At 37.9% G+C, this 16,102-nt stretch overlaps 1 protein-coding gene across 1 annotated transcript in view; it reads left to right on the plus strand.

The window, feature by feature from the left end:
* The first annotated feature begins 632 nt into the window (after window positions 1-632).
* Window positions 633-16,102, plus strand: part of CDC5L (cell division cycle 5 like) — a 1,268,000-nt gene continuing 1,252,530 nt past the window's right edge. Inside the window, exon 1 of the mRNA XM_044062650.1 lies at window positions 633-828. Coding sequence (XP_043918585.1) covers window positions 784-828 — 45 coding nt within the window. The 5' untranslated portion in view covers window positions 633-783. The remainder of the gene's footprint in view (window positions 829-16,102) is intronic.

Below are 16,102 nucleotides of genomic sequence, written 5' to 3' on the forward strand. Positions count from 1 at the left end.
CCGTTGGTCACCTTGGGTAAGTGTCTAGAAAACTGAAGCCATACTGTTTGGTACTCCTAAATACCTGTCGCACATTACACCCCCCCCCAATAATTGATCAGTTATCTTCTTCATTGGGTGTACCTCAAGTTTTATGCAACACTACATACTAGCTGCCCATGTGGACCATTTTAATTATAGCCGGGTTTCCCTTTAAAGATAGGAGCTAGCAATCTCTTGCACCTTGTGCGTGTGAGGTAAACACCTTAATCGTTATACCAAAAAAATCCCAGCTCAATCCGCAGTTTAAAATATTCTCATATTTTATAAAGTCATATCAAAAGCTGGCCCACCTAAAGGTTCACCTAACGAACTGCTTTGAGATAATTTTAAATTATATTTAAATTGAGGTAATACAAGAATGAATAGCTAAATTAATTTAAAATGGGTGGCGAAAGCCAAACACACTCTGGCTAGGCTTATAAATGCCCCAGGGCAGATAGCCTAGTATGAACCTATGAACCTAAAAAATAAAATAAAACAAAATCAAATAACATGCATACATACCCGGTAAGGAAATATAATCTTCCGGCCACCAGATAGCGCCACCGACGTCCATGCTGACTTTTGTAGGTATGGATTTTTTCCCCAAGATGCATCGCAGTAGCATACGGAACCATATTGGAACAGCTGCTGGGAACTGGTTACTGTTGTTAAGTAAATATTAATTAAACTGCGTTTGGATCGGGATTTATATTAATTTATTTTTTTCTTGTACTTGGATATTAGAGAACAGCAAGCAAGATGCCGCGGATTATGATTAAAGGTGGTGTCTGGAGAAACACAGAGGTAATTTTTATACATCTGCTATTTACAGTGTTTCAGGTTTGTGTTTTCTTCGGACTGACAGCTCTCCTAGTTGCTCAGCACAGTGTGGTTTAGCAAAGTTTTAAGCTTTGACCACTAATGCAGACCGTTAATAAAGCTGGGTTATACTTTAGCGGCAGTGTCTGCACATGCCAGTGACTGAAGATTTTATTGCCATTAATGCAAAATGCATATATCAACCATGCTTGTTGGATAATTTGTTGCACTTTAGAAACTTCTTTACGTGGTTTTACAGTGTTCCTGTCATGGATAAAGGAGACTGTATTCTTGTCTTGGTTCTGTTTCATTTGACAATGTATTGCTATTATTATCACTGTCAATATTTTTCTTGTAATTATATATCATTCAAAGTCGTGTTACACGGCTTAGTTTCTTTTAAGACTGACCTGCTGCCATTTAAAACTGAACTGTCAAAGGATGTGTTGTTTATGTTTTCTGTGCCGTGCTTCCCTTAATAGCTTGCTTGAAGTGCCTGTTGACAAGCTTGGATTCATGCAGCAGCACGAATATTGTTCCGGTTCATGGAGGAGTTGTCTGCCATGGTTTCCTTCTTTTTTTTTTTTTTCCCCCAGAAAAAAAATCCATAATCTGTTAACTAGACAGTCTCGCCAGTGTCATAAAAAGGTCACACCTTTTCAGCAGTGGCCTCTGTGACTTTAGGTGACTTACTAGGGATCATTGCGTAATATATGTAGATGAGAAGAAAGTAGAGTCAAACCCTTGCCCCCTTGCAGTCCAATGTGTTTTGATTAGTAATATAGTTAAGTGTCTAAAGTCCCAAGTTTATGCAACAGCAATGCATGAACAGGAGCTGTCAGATTCTACAGTGTGTAGTTTTTGCAGAACATTTTTACATTGTGAATATTTCATGGTGAGCATAAAAAAATATATTGCAAACAGTTTGCAATCTTCTTCTTCTTTCGGCTTTTCCCAGTTAGGGGTCACCACAGCAGATCATCTGCCCGCTCATGATTGGCAGTGGAGTTTTACGGTGTCGAGTTGCCATCCTGGCGCCTAGCCTTCCACAGAAGGCACACATACACTCACACCTAGGGCCTATTTAGTGTCCAATCCACCTACTGCATGTATTTGGGATGTGGGAAGAAACTGGAGCACCCGGAGGAAACCCACACAACCACAGGGAGGACATGCAGACTCTGCACAGAAGGCACCCCAGCCGAGAATCGAACCAGAGAACCTCTTGCTGTGAGGTGACCACGCTAACCGCTGCACCACCGTGGCCGCCCATTGCAAACAGTTTGCAATATTCATTGGAAATTATACACTGCTAAAAAGCATGCCAAACTTTACCAAAAACAATGATTTCAGTAAAATAGCAATACAAAGAAGAATAGGTCACCCCTTTTTAGCAGAGAACTCTAGGGCTTTGGGTGAATTTATAGGGGTCATATCATAGGCAGGTGTAAAGAAATTAGCTTTGAGTCCTTGCTCCTTTGTATCCCAGTGTGTTCTTATTTGTCCATTCATACAGTCATACATTTGTTAAGTTTCTTAAATGTGTGGTTTTGCTAGACATTTTACTGGAGAGTTGTGAGTTTATGTAGCAACAGTGTTTGAATAGGAACTAATATGTTTTAGGGGATTGTTTATTACATTGTAAATATTTAATGGTGAGCATAAAAAGGTGTGGTGCAAACAGTTTGCAGTATTCATTGGAAATGATACGCTGCTTAACAAGCATGCTAAACATTATCAAAAAGTATGTTTTCAGTAAAATAATAATGCAAAGAAAACATTTTGAAATTTTATTATATTTGTGTGACTAGTTTGAAAAATTTGTTATACTTTACGTTTCTGAATTTATAGAAACCATAGTTTTGAAATACTCCTCCACCCACACAACTGCATCCTATTGTAGAAGACAGAGATGTATAAAATTTAAAGCGTCATTATCAGAACAGATATGTTCATGCTTACTGGACTTTCAGGGAAGCTTTAACAGATTACGTTAGACTTATGTGACATAGTATATTTATTTAGTAATTTTCCTAGATCTTAAATTTCCTTCGTGTTTAATCATTGCATTTATTTTAAAAGGCTTTTACAGAAGAATTTGTCTTAATCACTAATGCAGGCTATTCTTTAAATTATGTCACCATCTGACTAAAATAATTTTCTGTGTTTCATAGCACATTAAGTTGTGTTGATTGTCAGTAACAAAAAATTCTGCATATTCAAGAAAGAAAAAATCCTTAATGGCCTGAAACATCACATTGAAGTCCTGCTATTAATGTTCTTATACGTCATCTGTCTGTCTTTGTAATACAGATTAATCTCACTGTAATACAGATTCATCTTGCTGTAAATGGTTTGACAGTGGCATAACAGAATGACAATGTTCAGTCAGCACATCTGGTAAAGTTATGTCTTGAAATGTCAGCTATCGGTTTCCTCACCTTACCACACACTTGCAGCATAGTTTTCAAATATTTTGTTGCTCCTCATTGTTATGTTTTTATTTGTGTGCAGGTGCTTTTTTGAGGATGTGTATAGCATGTTAATGTTCTTAAAATCCCCTGAAAGGCTTGCCTGCATCTCTTGTCTTTTATTGTGACCCATGTATTGTCCATTTGATGCTTCCATAAGGCTACCACCCTATTTATGAAACTACTGCTGTCCTTTGCATTGCAGTCACCCCTAGGATGTACAGTAGCCTATCACACCTAAAAACATTTTATAATAGCCCATATTCTATTCTGTGCTTTTGGGAGATGAGAGTAGTAACCTGGCTAGAAATTGAAACTTGCAAAACTGCTCCTTGTAAAAAGTATTTTTTTATCTCAGTAATTTGTTGACACTTTTGCAAGTTTCTTTCAGAGAATGTGTAGTACATCAGTAAGAACAACATTTGTAAAACACCACACATACCAGTCAATGACGCTTGAGCTGCATCCCCTCAAACTTGGCAGTTTTTTTCAGATGTTCCATTCTAAGTGAATGGAAGTCTAGTCTGACAACAAATGGTAGGGCTATTTATTCTCACAATCTATGCATTATGGGACAGATTTAGCTTTCCAAAGGAATCCCGATGTCTGGCCCCATGAGGGCAGAAAAGAGTAAGAACTAAATTTAGGAATGAGTACTTATCTTGCACGAGGCAGCTTTAGGAGGTGCAGTAAATCATGGCAAGATAAAAAATATGGTTTCTTCATCATTTGCCCGTAGTGGTCCTTTAAGTACAGATTTATCTGCAATTTTTTTCATATAGTACTGCATTTTTTTTCACTGAATATTGGTGGTGCAACGGTAGCATTGTCGCCTCACAGCAAGAGGTTCTCCTGTTCGATTTTCGGCTGGAGCGCCTTCTGTGTGGAGTCTGCATGTACTCCCTGTGGTCGAGTGGCATCCGAAAGACATGTGTGAATGGGCATGGAACCGTAAATATCTACTGCCAGTCATTAGCGGACCAGAGTTCTGCTGTGGCGCCCCCTAACAGGGAAAAGCCGAAAGAAGAACAAAATTAATTGAGTTGAATATTTTGGTCTCTATGTCTCTACAGGGCACTTGTTAGAAGTGTAGCCAGTGGTAACAGTGGGGGTAGAGTCACTTCTTTGATATTCTAGGGGGTTTGTTACATCTTTTGTTATTTCTGCTAAATATCTGAGCTGTTGTCTGGCCAAGATTAACCTGCAATGAACAGGATGTATAAGCTAAATTAAGTACACTTTTATCTGCACTTTTTTCATATAGTACTGCATTTTATTTATTTTTTTCAGTGAATATTAATTGAATTGTATATTGTGCTCTCTCTGTATCTCTACAAAGAGCTTGTTAGAAGTGTAGCCATCACTGCTTTTGATATTCTTTGTTTAACTCCTAGCCTAGGGGGTTTGTCTTGCCATATAAGTGTTACATCTTGTGTTGTTTCTGCTAAATATCTGAGCTGTTGGCTGGCTAAGATTAACCTGTAAACAACTGGATGTATAAGCTAAATTAAGTATACTTTTATCTGCACTTTTTTCATATAGTACTGCATTTTATTTTTATTTTCACTAAATATTAATTGAATTGAATATTGCGGTCTCTCTGTGTCTCTACACGGACCTTGTTAAAAGTGTTGCCAGTGGTAACATTGGGGGTAGATTCACTTCTTTGATATTCTAGGGGGTTTGTCTTGCCATATAGTGTTACATCTTGTATTACTTCTGCTACATATCTGAGCTGTTTGCAGGTTAATTGTAGCCAGCCATCACCTGGATGCATAAGCTAAATTAAGTACACTTTTATCTGCACTTTTTTCATATAGTACTGCATTTTATTTATTTTTTTCACTGAATATTTGAATATTGTGGTCTCTCTGTGTCTTTACAGTGAGCTTGTTAGAAGTGTAGCCAGTGGTAAGAGTGGGGGTGGATTCACTTCTTTGATATTCTGTGTTTAAATCCTAGCCTAGGGGGTTTGTGTTATATCTTGTGTTATTTCTGCTAAATATCTGAGCTATTGGCTGGTTATGATTAACCTGCTATCAACTGGACGTATAAGCTATATTAAGTACACTTTTATCTGCACTTTTTTCATATAGTACTGCACTTTACTTATTGTTTTCACTGAATATTAATTGAATTGAATGTTGTGGTCTCTTTCTGTCTCTACAGTTGGTTCCCCACCCGCCTTCCCTTTTCTTGTTGTGGTGTTAATCTTGGTGGTTTTGAAATTGCACATCCCTCTTTTAAATTTGTGTTTGGACACTCTCTTTCTAGGGCCATCTCATTTGCTCACTCAACTGAGTAGAGTGAGATCATATTTTGATTTCAGACATTGCTACTAGTGCCTTCTGTTCAGCTTTATCGACTGTGTACAGAGAGAGCATTTGGGAAGGGCAACTGCTATAGCCTTTTAATCCTGCTCTGTTCATACCCTTGAAAAAAAATTATTCTTTATTCAGCTGTTCTTACTGTAACTATCTTAGTTTGCTGTTCTGTATGCTCGTCTGCTCAGTTGTTCTTACTCTGCACTTATTGCTGCTTGTTAGTGCCCTCTGCAATTGTTTTTAATCATTTAAGTTTCATTTTTTTTTTGCAATTAAATTGTTTCATCCCTTTCCTGTAACTAGTGTAGTCCAGACTCAGATTTGCTGTGTCCAGGACTGTTTGTAAGCTTCTGAGCCCCCCAAGCCGTTCTGTGTCAGAGAGAAGTCTTCTAGCTTGTCAGTGGGAGTGGTGAGCATTAGGTAGCCATCTACCACAAGAGGAGTGGTCTCTGGCCCAGAAATTGTAGTTTATTGGCTGTTTGAGCAGTTTTCCATCTCTAAGGAAAAACAAAAAATACAGGACAAAGCACTTCAAAAACTCAGGAATCTTCAGCTATTCAGCCGTGTAATGAAAAAACAAAACACAGTGCCACACTGAGAAAATGAAGTAAAGCGCTTTTCGTCTGGTGCAATGACCAAAATTCTTCAGATAGAAAACAGCAGGCGCAAAACATTTAAGCTTATATCCTCACAAAAGCACTCCTTCCTCCACCCCTTAATTAAACAATTAACCAATACCACAAAGAACCAATTTAATCATAATACATAAACCAATACCACAAAGAACCAATTTAATCATAATACATAAATTACAACTTGGAAGACTGAAGTAAAATTTAATTTGCTGATACTAAAAGCAATAGATACATTTATAATCATAAATGGCTACTATGAAATTTAAAATGTAACATAGAAACAACTACAAACGTAGAACATCATTCTAAATACTTTAAAAATAATAATAAATCAAATCAAAATTAAACATTGGTGTTAAGTAATCTGCCTCACAAATGTTTAATACACTTAGGATTTAAAACTTGTGGTATTCAGTCCTTACACTGCTGTAAACCTTGCTAACTTATAGGGATGATGCACCTATACATAACAGGTCAGCCATGTTTATCGTATTAACATGAAGTCATGAATTATAGGTAGACTTTACCTGTAAATACAACACAAAACATATAATTCTGACAAGTCACTCAAAACTGGCACTCATAAAGATATAAATTATCTAACGAGGGTTTTCAGTTTCAATAAACATTCAGAGCACCCATCATTTATACCTGGATAATGGCAAGTATCTAAACCAATCTGTCACATCAGTTCTCCTTTTTCCAACAGTAAAGATCTCGGGTCTCCCCTTTTGTCTCCTGGTATATGATCTGTCACTCTGAAATTAAAACTATGGGTAGGTTTCATTTTGATGTGGGTAGCTAGTGCTTTTCTGACCTTGTTTTTCCTGATACAGTAAAGGTGCTCATACACTCACTCTCTGTCTACGATCCGTTTTCTCACATTTGCTCATCCCGGGATTCTTGATTACTTTATGTTGGTCCATTTCCAAGAAATTTTTTTAAGTTCAAATCTCTCTTAAATCTGAAGGAAGGGGAAGAACCTAACATGGTACATAGTTCTAAATTACTGCTCTTTCTTTATCATTGCAATTATGTGGCCACATTCAGGACTAAATGTTAATAGAAATGACACTGGTGACCTGTTAGCTTTTTTGAAATGTGTTCATCCCTTTACAAGGAGATGATGAACTTTGAAGTAAAGGTGAATAAAAACCACTAGATCTTTTATATAGCACTTCATCCTTCATTTCTGTGATGAGTTCTCTTGGATAACCTCTGGTAAGGAGCATATCAGCTATCTTACTGCATTTTACTTCAAATTCACTATCAACAGTTACCATCCTTGCCACTTGGACTAATTGTCCTTTAATTGATTTCTTCTGATGGAAAGGATGGGAACTGTTGAAGTGTAAGTAAGTATTTGAAAAAGTATCTTTCCTATAGATCCTGGCACCTAACCCCCTTTGAGAATGGTCTTTAAACACTTCTATATCTAAGTACGCTATACGTACTGTATTGAATGTGTATGTGAAACTTAAAAAGGTGGTGGTTTGATTCAAATAATCCAGGTGGTGGTTTGATTCAAATAATCCGCAAACCCTTTGGCTGCATCTGCACTCCCCTTATACAAGACTAGAATGTCATCAAGAAATCGCGTATACAAAATAATTTGGCTTGTTAAGTTTGTGAGAAAATGTAATTTCTTTCCCACAAAGCTATCACTGAGTTTGTAAATCTGGCCCCACATGGGGACCTCATTGCCACCCCTATTTTTTGTAAAAGTAGATCCAGTAATATGTTCACTAACCTGATGTCTCTGTCTGGAGCACCTTTCATGCTTAAGAAACTTGAGACATGATCTATCCCTTCTTTATGGGGTATGGACTTATCGTCAATAGTCAGAAAGTTGTAAGCACCATCTAATACCACTGAGTTTAATTTACTTAGGCAAGTCCATGAATCTTTACAGATCTGTTCCTCATCCAATAAGTATTTCTAAAAGATGTTATCTACTACCTTTGCCAAAGGGTATGTAATACTGTGGCGGGCATCAACCAGTGATCTCATAGGTGGGTCCATCAGGGATTTATGTATTTTTGGTAATCCGAACACCACCGGTGTCCTTGGGGCTGGCATGGATAAATAGTTTAACAAATGTAAATCTATAAGTTGTTCAATAAATAGATTGTTTAAATGCTCTCTAATTCTTCTCCTGTAAGCTGTATTAAATTCATTAAGGCTGACTCTAATGTACATGTCAGTATTCAGCATAAGGCCCATCTTCTGACTGTACTAGTCCAGTTCCATTACAACCAGCCCTCCCCCCTTATCAGGTTTAAATGTTCTTATAGGTAAATTGCAGAAATCTAAGAAGATTGCCTAAACATCCCTGTCTACATTCGGCACTTGATTACGACGATCTGCATTAAGTCTCCTAAGGTCTGTTTCACAGATTCTCTCAAAAGTGAAAACTAATGGGTGGCTAATGTGGTAAAGGTACTAGCAATATAATATTCCAATGTCACAGATTGCTCCCACTTAAACAACACTTGCAAATTAAATTTCCTAATAAATTGCTTTAAATCTAAAATGGTGTGGACAATATTCATAGATCTAGAAGGCACAAAGGAAAGACCCTTTGCTAACAGTTCCACAACATAAGGGTCTATCTCATAATGTATAAAATTATAGATAGAAAAATCTTCTCTTTGGTTTTTAATAATAGTTAAAGGGGGGGGGCTCGTTGTTCTCTATCTTCTAAAATACTTTCCACAGAGGTCTCTATATCAATATTCAAGATATAAACACTGGGGTTCCTCCGAAGTAATGTGCTCTGTAGCTTCATTTTTATCTCCTAACAATTTACTAGTTTATAAATTAACGGAATCGGAAAACTCGATTCCGTTATGTTGCAAAGATTGAGACAAGGAAGCATCTACTATTGAGTTTAAACTATCAGGTTGTCCACCACATCACACTGTCTTAACTCCCCTTTGCCATTAATTAAATGGGGCCCAGGGGGCACTGCATTGTAGCATATTCTATTTGAATCTCTCTCCATTCTCTTTACTGGGTCTATCATAACTACCAAACTTTCAGGGGAAACTACCAAACCTTCAGGGGAAACTGGTAGTGCAGCATTAAAATCGTTGATACCCTCACTGAGATAAGCATGGTTAAACACAAAGTCGCTCAAAACTGTATGTTCATTCTCTGAATCGTTCCTGATGGACAAACTGACAGATAATGGCTCCTTTTGATGAAACAGTCACTGCTATTTCCAAACTCTGGATTAACCAAACCGTCACAGTCACTGGGCCCAACTACCAAGTCTAAAGGGGTAACAGTCATACAACTCTTGTACGCACGATATTCCCACTGTTTACATTACTCATATTCACAATATCATGCCCATTCAGCTTCTCGTTGACAAACAATGGGGGATATGGGGTGAGTCCAGGGAGCTTCACAGTACAACTGTTCACTGTAGAAGCATAACAACTGTTCAAATCTTTCGTTACATCCACCTTCCCTCCCATAACTGGTGCTGTTACATTAATTGGATCATTAAACAAAGATGAAACAATATTCGGAACGGTTAAAGCATTTAGAGCATTTGAAGTTTCATTAAAGTCACTATGCCCACATACAGTGAACTCAGAGTCTTTACGGTTTAACAGTTCATGTTCAAGAGCATCACTAGTGGCCAAATTATTGATGGGTGGCTCAAAATCATGAAAGCCACTACTGCTGTTACCATCCGCAGCATTAACTGCAATTGTAGCACATTCAACAACAGGAGAAGAAACTGACCTCAAAAACGGTACATCCATAGACCACATAGATATATTACCTGATGTACATCCAAGTTATAGCCAGCTACAGACCCCCCTCCATGACTCAGGACACCCACTTCTCCTACCTGGATCTACTTGACTCCATCAAAGTACCCCCCCCCCACACCCTGATTGTTGGTGACTTAAACGACCCCACACAGACTGGGTGAACTATTCCTGCACTAATGCACTCACCCAATGATTCCTTGACTTCAACAATTGTAATGCACTAGACCAGCTTGTTTCATCCCCCACAAGGGGAGATGACATTCTGGACTTGGTTCTTACCAACATGAACGACCCCTGCATCACTCCCATAGTATGTTCTTTCCTAGTGAAATCAGATAATCAGCCTGTCTCATTTGAAGTTGCTATCCCAACCACCTACCCCCCTCAGCCGTAATCAGGCTGAAAAACATCTCAAAAGCTGTGTACATCCTCCTAAGAGAGGGCATCAGTAGCTTCACACCACTGCTCCCCGCAGAGGATGCAGACAACTATGCTGAACAGTATGCCAATGCAGTATACAAGCACCTGTATAACTGCATGGTCTCAGCCATACCCAACAAAACTAAAATCTGCTCCTCAAGGATAAACAAACCTGTCTGGTGGACATCCGCTATCAACAGGCTTTACAACAAAAGGAAGAAACTGTTGCCCAAGGGTAAAAAAGAAAAAAAATCCAAATTGGAAAATCTCCCTCCTTAGCCTCAACAAGCAAATTAGATCACTAGAGAAAACCTCCAAAACCAATTATGAATCGAAACTAGCCTCCACAACAAAGGGAAACCACAATGCCTTCTTCAGCTAGGTCAGGAACCTTCGTGGCAAAGCCCAGGTTTGTTCCGAATTAGTACTTAACGGTATCACTTACACTGATCCTGTTGACTTGGCCAACCTGCTAGCAGATAGGTTCAGTGCAAACTTCCTCCCCCTGTCCTCCCAAAGGCCCTTTTGACATCCCTGATACTTGTCCTGCACCTCACATCTCCATAGATCAAGTGTTAAAGGCCCTATCCAGGGCAAAGAACACAGCTTCCATGGGACCTGATAGTATCCCAGGCTGTATTCTGCACCATCTCCACCAAGAGCTAGCTTTGCCATTGAGCACCCTATTCAACCACACTAAGTACAGGCTTCATTCCAGCAGAGTGGAGAACTGCCATTGTCATCCCTTTGCACAAAAGTATTGCCACTACTGACCCTGCAAACTATTAGTTTGACAAGTCTGATCTGTAAAGCCAAGGAGCGTATTATTATGGATCTCATAAACATGGATATAGGCAATTTCTAAGCACTTGTACCCACCCAGTTTTTTTTTCTCCAAAAACATTTTATTATTAATTTATACACATGTACAAATAAGATAGTCTGACAACTGAAAACCGTGAATAATACTGTTGTAGTACCATTATAACTACTAAAACTCTAAACTCTACAGCATTGTTTATCATTTATTTATTTTTACATTTGTTGACCGGGATTATTCGACTGAGCTGAAGAGCTCTTTTTCAGCGGAGGCCAGGGGAGAAAAGCTCCAACATTTTAAACAATTTTCATTATAAATTAGCATTAAACAGCAATGTTACAGGATTATTACAAGGCATTAAGTAGGAATGCAATGTTATACAGTGTCAATAATCAGGAGTATAGCATAACTATTTCAAGATGTATAAAAAGAAATCTGTCATTAAGATGAGTATAGTTTTTGGGGTAAGTGGTTACAAAAATCCAGTTTTATCATAATGTAGTTGCATGAAGACCATTACAATAGAATGTTTCTCTGAGGCGATTTGCTTAATAAATTTTTAGAAGACAGTAGAAAGAGTAGTCAAGGAAGATTAGAGAGAGCTAGTGAGAAGAGCAAGTTAAGGGCAGAACATAGATTAAGATATGAGAAGTAGGGGATGTTTAAGGAGGGAGAGTGCAGTGGCAGAACCAGTGAATTTTAAAGGGCTCTTTGGTGCCTGTCTTAAATTGTTTAGGATGTGTCCTAATTTCTAGTGGGAGCCTATTCCAAGATAGTAGGGTGATAGCTGTACATGTTGCATCCAAATTTAGACTTTGGTTTGTAGTAGGTCTTGGTTAGATCTTCGGAGAGGTCTGGAGGGAGAACAATGGGAGATGAGAGGGGATAGTGCTGGGCAGTAGGAAGGGTGGCATAGGATAGCATTAATGATCTGGAGCTGAGAGAGAAGCAGCTGGTGGGGTAATTCAAGCCAGTTTAGATGTTTGAGAGAGAGACAGTGATGGGATTTGTAGGTTTGCTGGGCAGCAAATCTAGCAACCTTGTTCTAGGTAGATGTAAGTTTGGTCAGGAGTGCTGAGTTAAGATTTGTGAGAATTTGAGAAGTGTACATTAGAGGTTAGAAGGTAGGTAAGAGAAAGACTAATCTTGGCTTCAGAGGTAAGGAATTTCTTGTTACAGTAAAGGAGCCCTAGTTTTGAGTGTGTCTTTGATATAGTTATTAACATGGAAGTCAAATTCAAGCTGATCGTCTATGGTTACGCCTAAGAGCTTAGTGCTGGATTCTACCTGAATGGGAGTGTTATTAAGGGACTGTATGGAGAAGGGGGGTTTAATATTGTTGAACTTTTTAGGTAGGAAGAGTAACAGCTTTGTTTTTTAGGGTTAAGGGTGAGCTGGTTGTTGGACAGCCATGTTTCAACTAAGTTAAAAGATGCCTGAGTAGCTGGGAAGAGCTTAGAGGGAGAGTTAGCCATGGTTATGACTGTAGAATCATCTGCGTATTGCACTAAAGATGATTGAGGACTGGAGTTATAATGCTGATTTAGTAAAGATATTAAAAAGTAAAGGCCCTAGGATAGACCCTTGAGGTACACCCATTTTTACAGGGATATGGGGGGGGGAGTGCAGAGTATCATCTCACTGATTTGAGATCTATCAGTGTGGTAGCTAGAGAACCATGCAACAGTATCAGAGAAGTTGAGGTTATGCCGTTTGTGCAGCAGAAGAGAGTGTGAGACAGTGTCGAAGGCTTTTGAGAGGTCCAAGAATAGGAAAGAAATAAGTTTATGGTCATCTATGACTATAGAGACAGAGTTGAGGAAGGATAACAGAGCTGTAGTGGTGCTATGTTTGGGTCTGAAGCCGTGCTGAGTAGGTGTAAGCAGATTTTCCTGTATTAGATACTGCATAGCTTGTTTATGAATACATTTTTCTAGTACTTTAGAGAGGGGGGAGGGTAGCGATAGGTCTAAAGTTAGAGATATCAAAGGAGTTACCTCCTTTGTGTACAGGTAGAGTATAGCATTGTTTCCAGATGGAGGGGACTTTTTAGATTCAGAGAGAGAGTGATTGATTAGGATAGATACAGGGAGAGCAAGAGAGTCAGCTGCTAGTAGAAGAAAAGTAGAAGGAATATTGTCAGCTGATGCTGAGCATGGTTTTAATTTAGAGAGTAGAGTTTTGATGTAGCTAGTAGGTACAGGTTTGAGGGAGAAGGTATTTGAGGAGACAGTATTAGGATTAGGTTCAGAAAAGTTGGAGATGTTAGTAGTAGAGGAGTTTTGGTTAGACTTCAGTAGCTTAGATATTGAATCGGTAAAATAGGTATTGAAGATAGTGGCAGTTTCTTCAGATGTCTTGTCTGGGCATGGATTGGGGGAGCTAAGATTACCGAGATGTAATATTTGGTTAATAGAGTTCCAGAATTTTTTAGGATTAGATTTTAGGGCTGTGGGAGGTTTGTTATAGAAGTCCTTTTTATCTTTGTTTATGTGTGTTTTGTCAGATTTCTGAGTTCTTTATATTTTTTCAAGTCTGCAGGGAGCTTAGTTTGTGACCATTTTTTTCCATAATTTGTCTCTAGTTATCGTAAGGGTATGAGTGGCTTTTGAAAGCCACAGAGATATGGTGGACTTACTTGGTCACCCTCGCAAAGTCCGCATTAAGTCTAAGATGTTAAGAAAGGTGGAGTTGAAAGCTAGGACTGGTTCTTCTAGTGGGAGTTGGGAAAGGAATTTCCAGTTTACTTTAGAGAGGAGGGCATTAAAGGTTTCTGGATGAAAGTTAGAGTTTGCGACAAGTTATAAATCTAGGTTTTGAGAAGTAGGGAGTGAACCTAAGTAGGGGAGTGATCGCTCAGGGTGTTTGGTAGGGTTTCACTAACTATGTACACTATCTGCAAAGTGCTACTAATACAAAGGGAGCAGTACCTGCGAACACATAAGGACCACATTTATAACGATTGTTAAAAATGAATGTGCATTATCCAGATTAAGTAAAGGGGCCATAGTGTATTTCCATATATAGATATAAAGAGCTGGTTCTAATCTCTTGTCTAATCTGTGAGGATGTGGTCGAAGAGAAGTTTCCAATATTTCTGATAATAAACACGTTTGACTATATTACTTGTAAGTTTTTGAGCGGATATGTATTTAATGGCCATGTTCTTAAAGCCAGTCCACATACGTTTGGTGCGATCTAACCAATTTTTGGTTATATAAAGCTTAATTAGAGAGCAGATAGTAATCAGGACATGACATTTCAATTTACGGAGCTTAATGTCTGTAATATGAAGAACGGCTAGTTCCCATGATGGGGTTGATTTCTGATACCCAACTTTCAAAGAGCACCAAAGTTTATGAATATGTTTGCAATACCATAATACATGAATGTCAGCTTGAGGAAAACAGCAACATGTACAAGAAGGTGATTTTTTTTTTTTTTTTTTTTAGGATCAAACTTGTTCAGGGTCAAAGGAGTAAAGTTAGCATTATTATTAATCATTAATTGTGTATAAAGAAGTTTTTAAATGGGGAGAATTTGTTAGTAGATTCTGTTGCTTTGAGTTTCTGTTGATCTGAGAAAACACAACCCTGTTGATCTCAGTAATTAGAATATAATATTAAGGAGTCATATTTAATGGAGCAAACTAATTTATACGTGTTTGATAGCATTTTTGTCTTATCAGATAGGGAATACATGATTTGTATTAAACTGATTAAATTCTTGTCATCAATGGGTGGATTGCTTTGAGTTTCTGTTGATCTGAGAAAACACAACCCTGTTGATCTCAGTAATTAGAATATAATATTAAGGAGTCATATTTAATGGAGCAAACTAATTTATACGTGTTTGATAGCATTTTTGTCTTATCAGATAGGGAATACATGATTTGTATTAAACTGATTAAATTCTTGTCATCAATGGGTGGATCTCTAATTAAAATTGTTAGATGCTCCCTAATCTGGTGTAATATAATGATATATTTATTGTTTACATTTAGAGCCAGGTGAAGTTCTTGCATCGTTTTACCTCTATGCTTATGTATGTCCCAGACTGTACAGTCTTTAATTAAGGGATATTTGTTAAGGTTTAAAAATTTGTTGTTCATTTTAATATTAGGATTAATATGAATAGGTTGAAGCAGAGGTAAGGCTTTATCTAATTTAAGAGATTTTATTAAGTTTTGGAAGACTTTTATTTTCTGCTTTAGAGCATTATTTAATTTAGTGTCTCTAAAATTCCTCTGTGTTATGAAGGGAAGGGCTTTCGGGTTAATGTTGTCCGTGGACACATGATGGTACCAGATTTCCACCCATGGTGGGGACCAACTATTTTTCGTGGGCCTAAAGTTCAAAACTGAGATGAGTCTGTTAGCACATATAATCATGTAATAAAGCTGAAAATCTGGTAAATTTAATCTTCCTTTTTCTTTTGGATGAGTCAGTTTTGAATATTTTATTCTAACTGATTTGGGAAACCAGACAAATTTAATAAGTTCTTTAGTAACTTTGTGAAAGTAATTATTTGGGATGGCATAGTTTGATGCATTGAAGTGATGTAATAATTTGGGTAGGGTGTTCATTCTGATGATCGCTGTTCTGGACAGCATAGAAAGTTTCATTTGCTGCCATCTATGTAGATCTTGCATGATAGTGGTCCAGGTTTTAAGTAGATTGTTCTGATACACTGAACTGATAATTATGTTCATAAAGTATCCTTAAATATTTGAGAGAGTAAGTGGTTTTGTAAGGAGAATTCGGAAAACAGTTCTCTTTGTGGCTTATGGGGTTGATAGGAA

Source organism: Protopterus annectens, chromosome 2.part1, assembly GCF_019279795.1.
Source record: "Protopterus annectens isolate FY-2018-M chromosome 2.part1, PAN1.0, whole genome shotgun sequence".
NCBI classification, from domain to species: Eukaryota; Metazoa; Chordata; order Ceratodontiformes; family Protopteridae; genus Protopterus; species Protopterus annectens.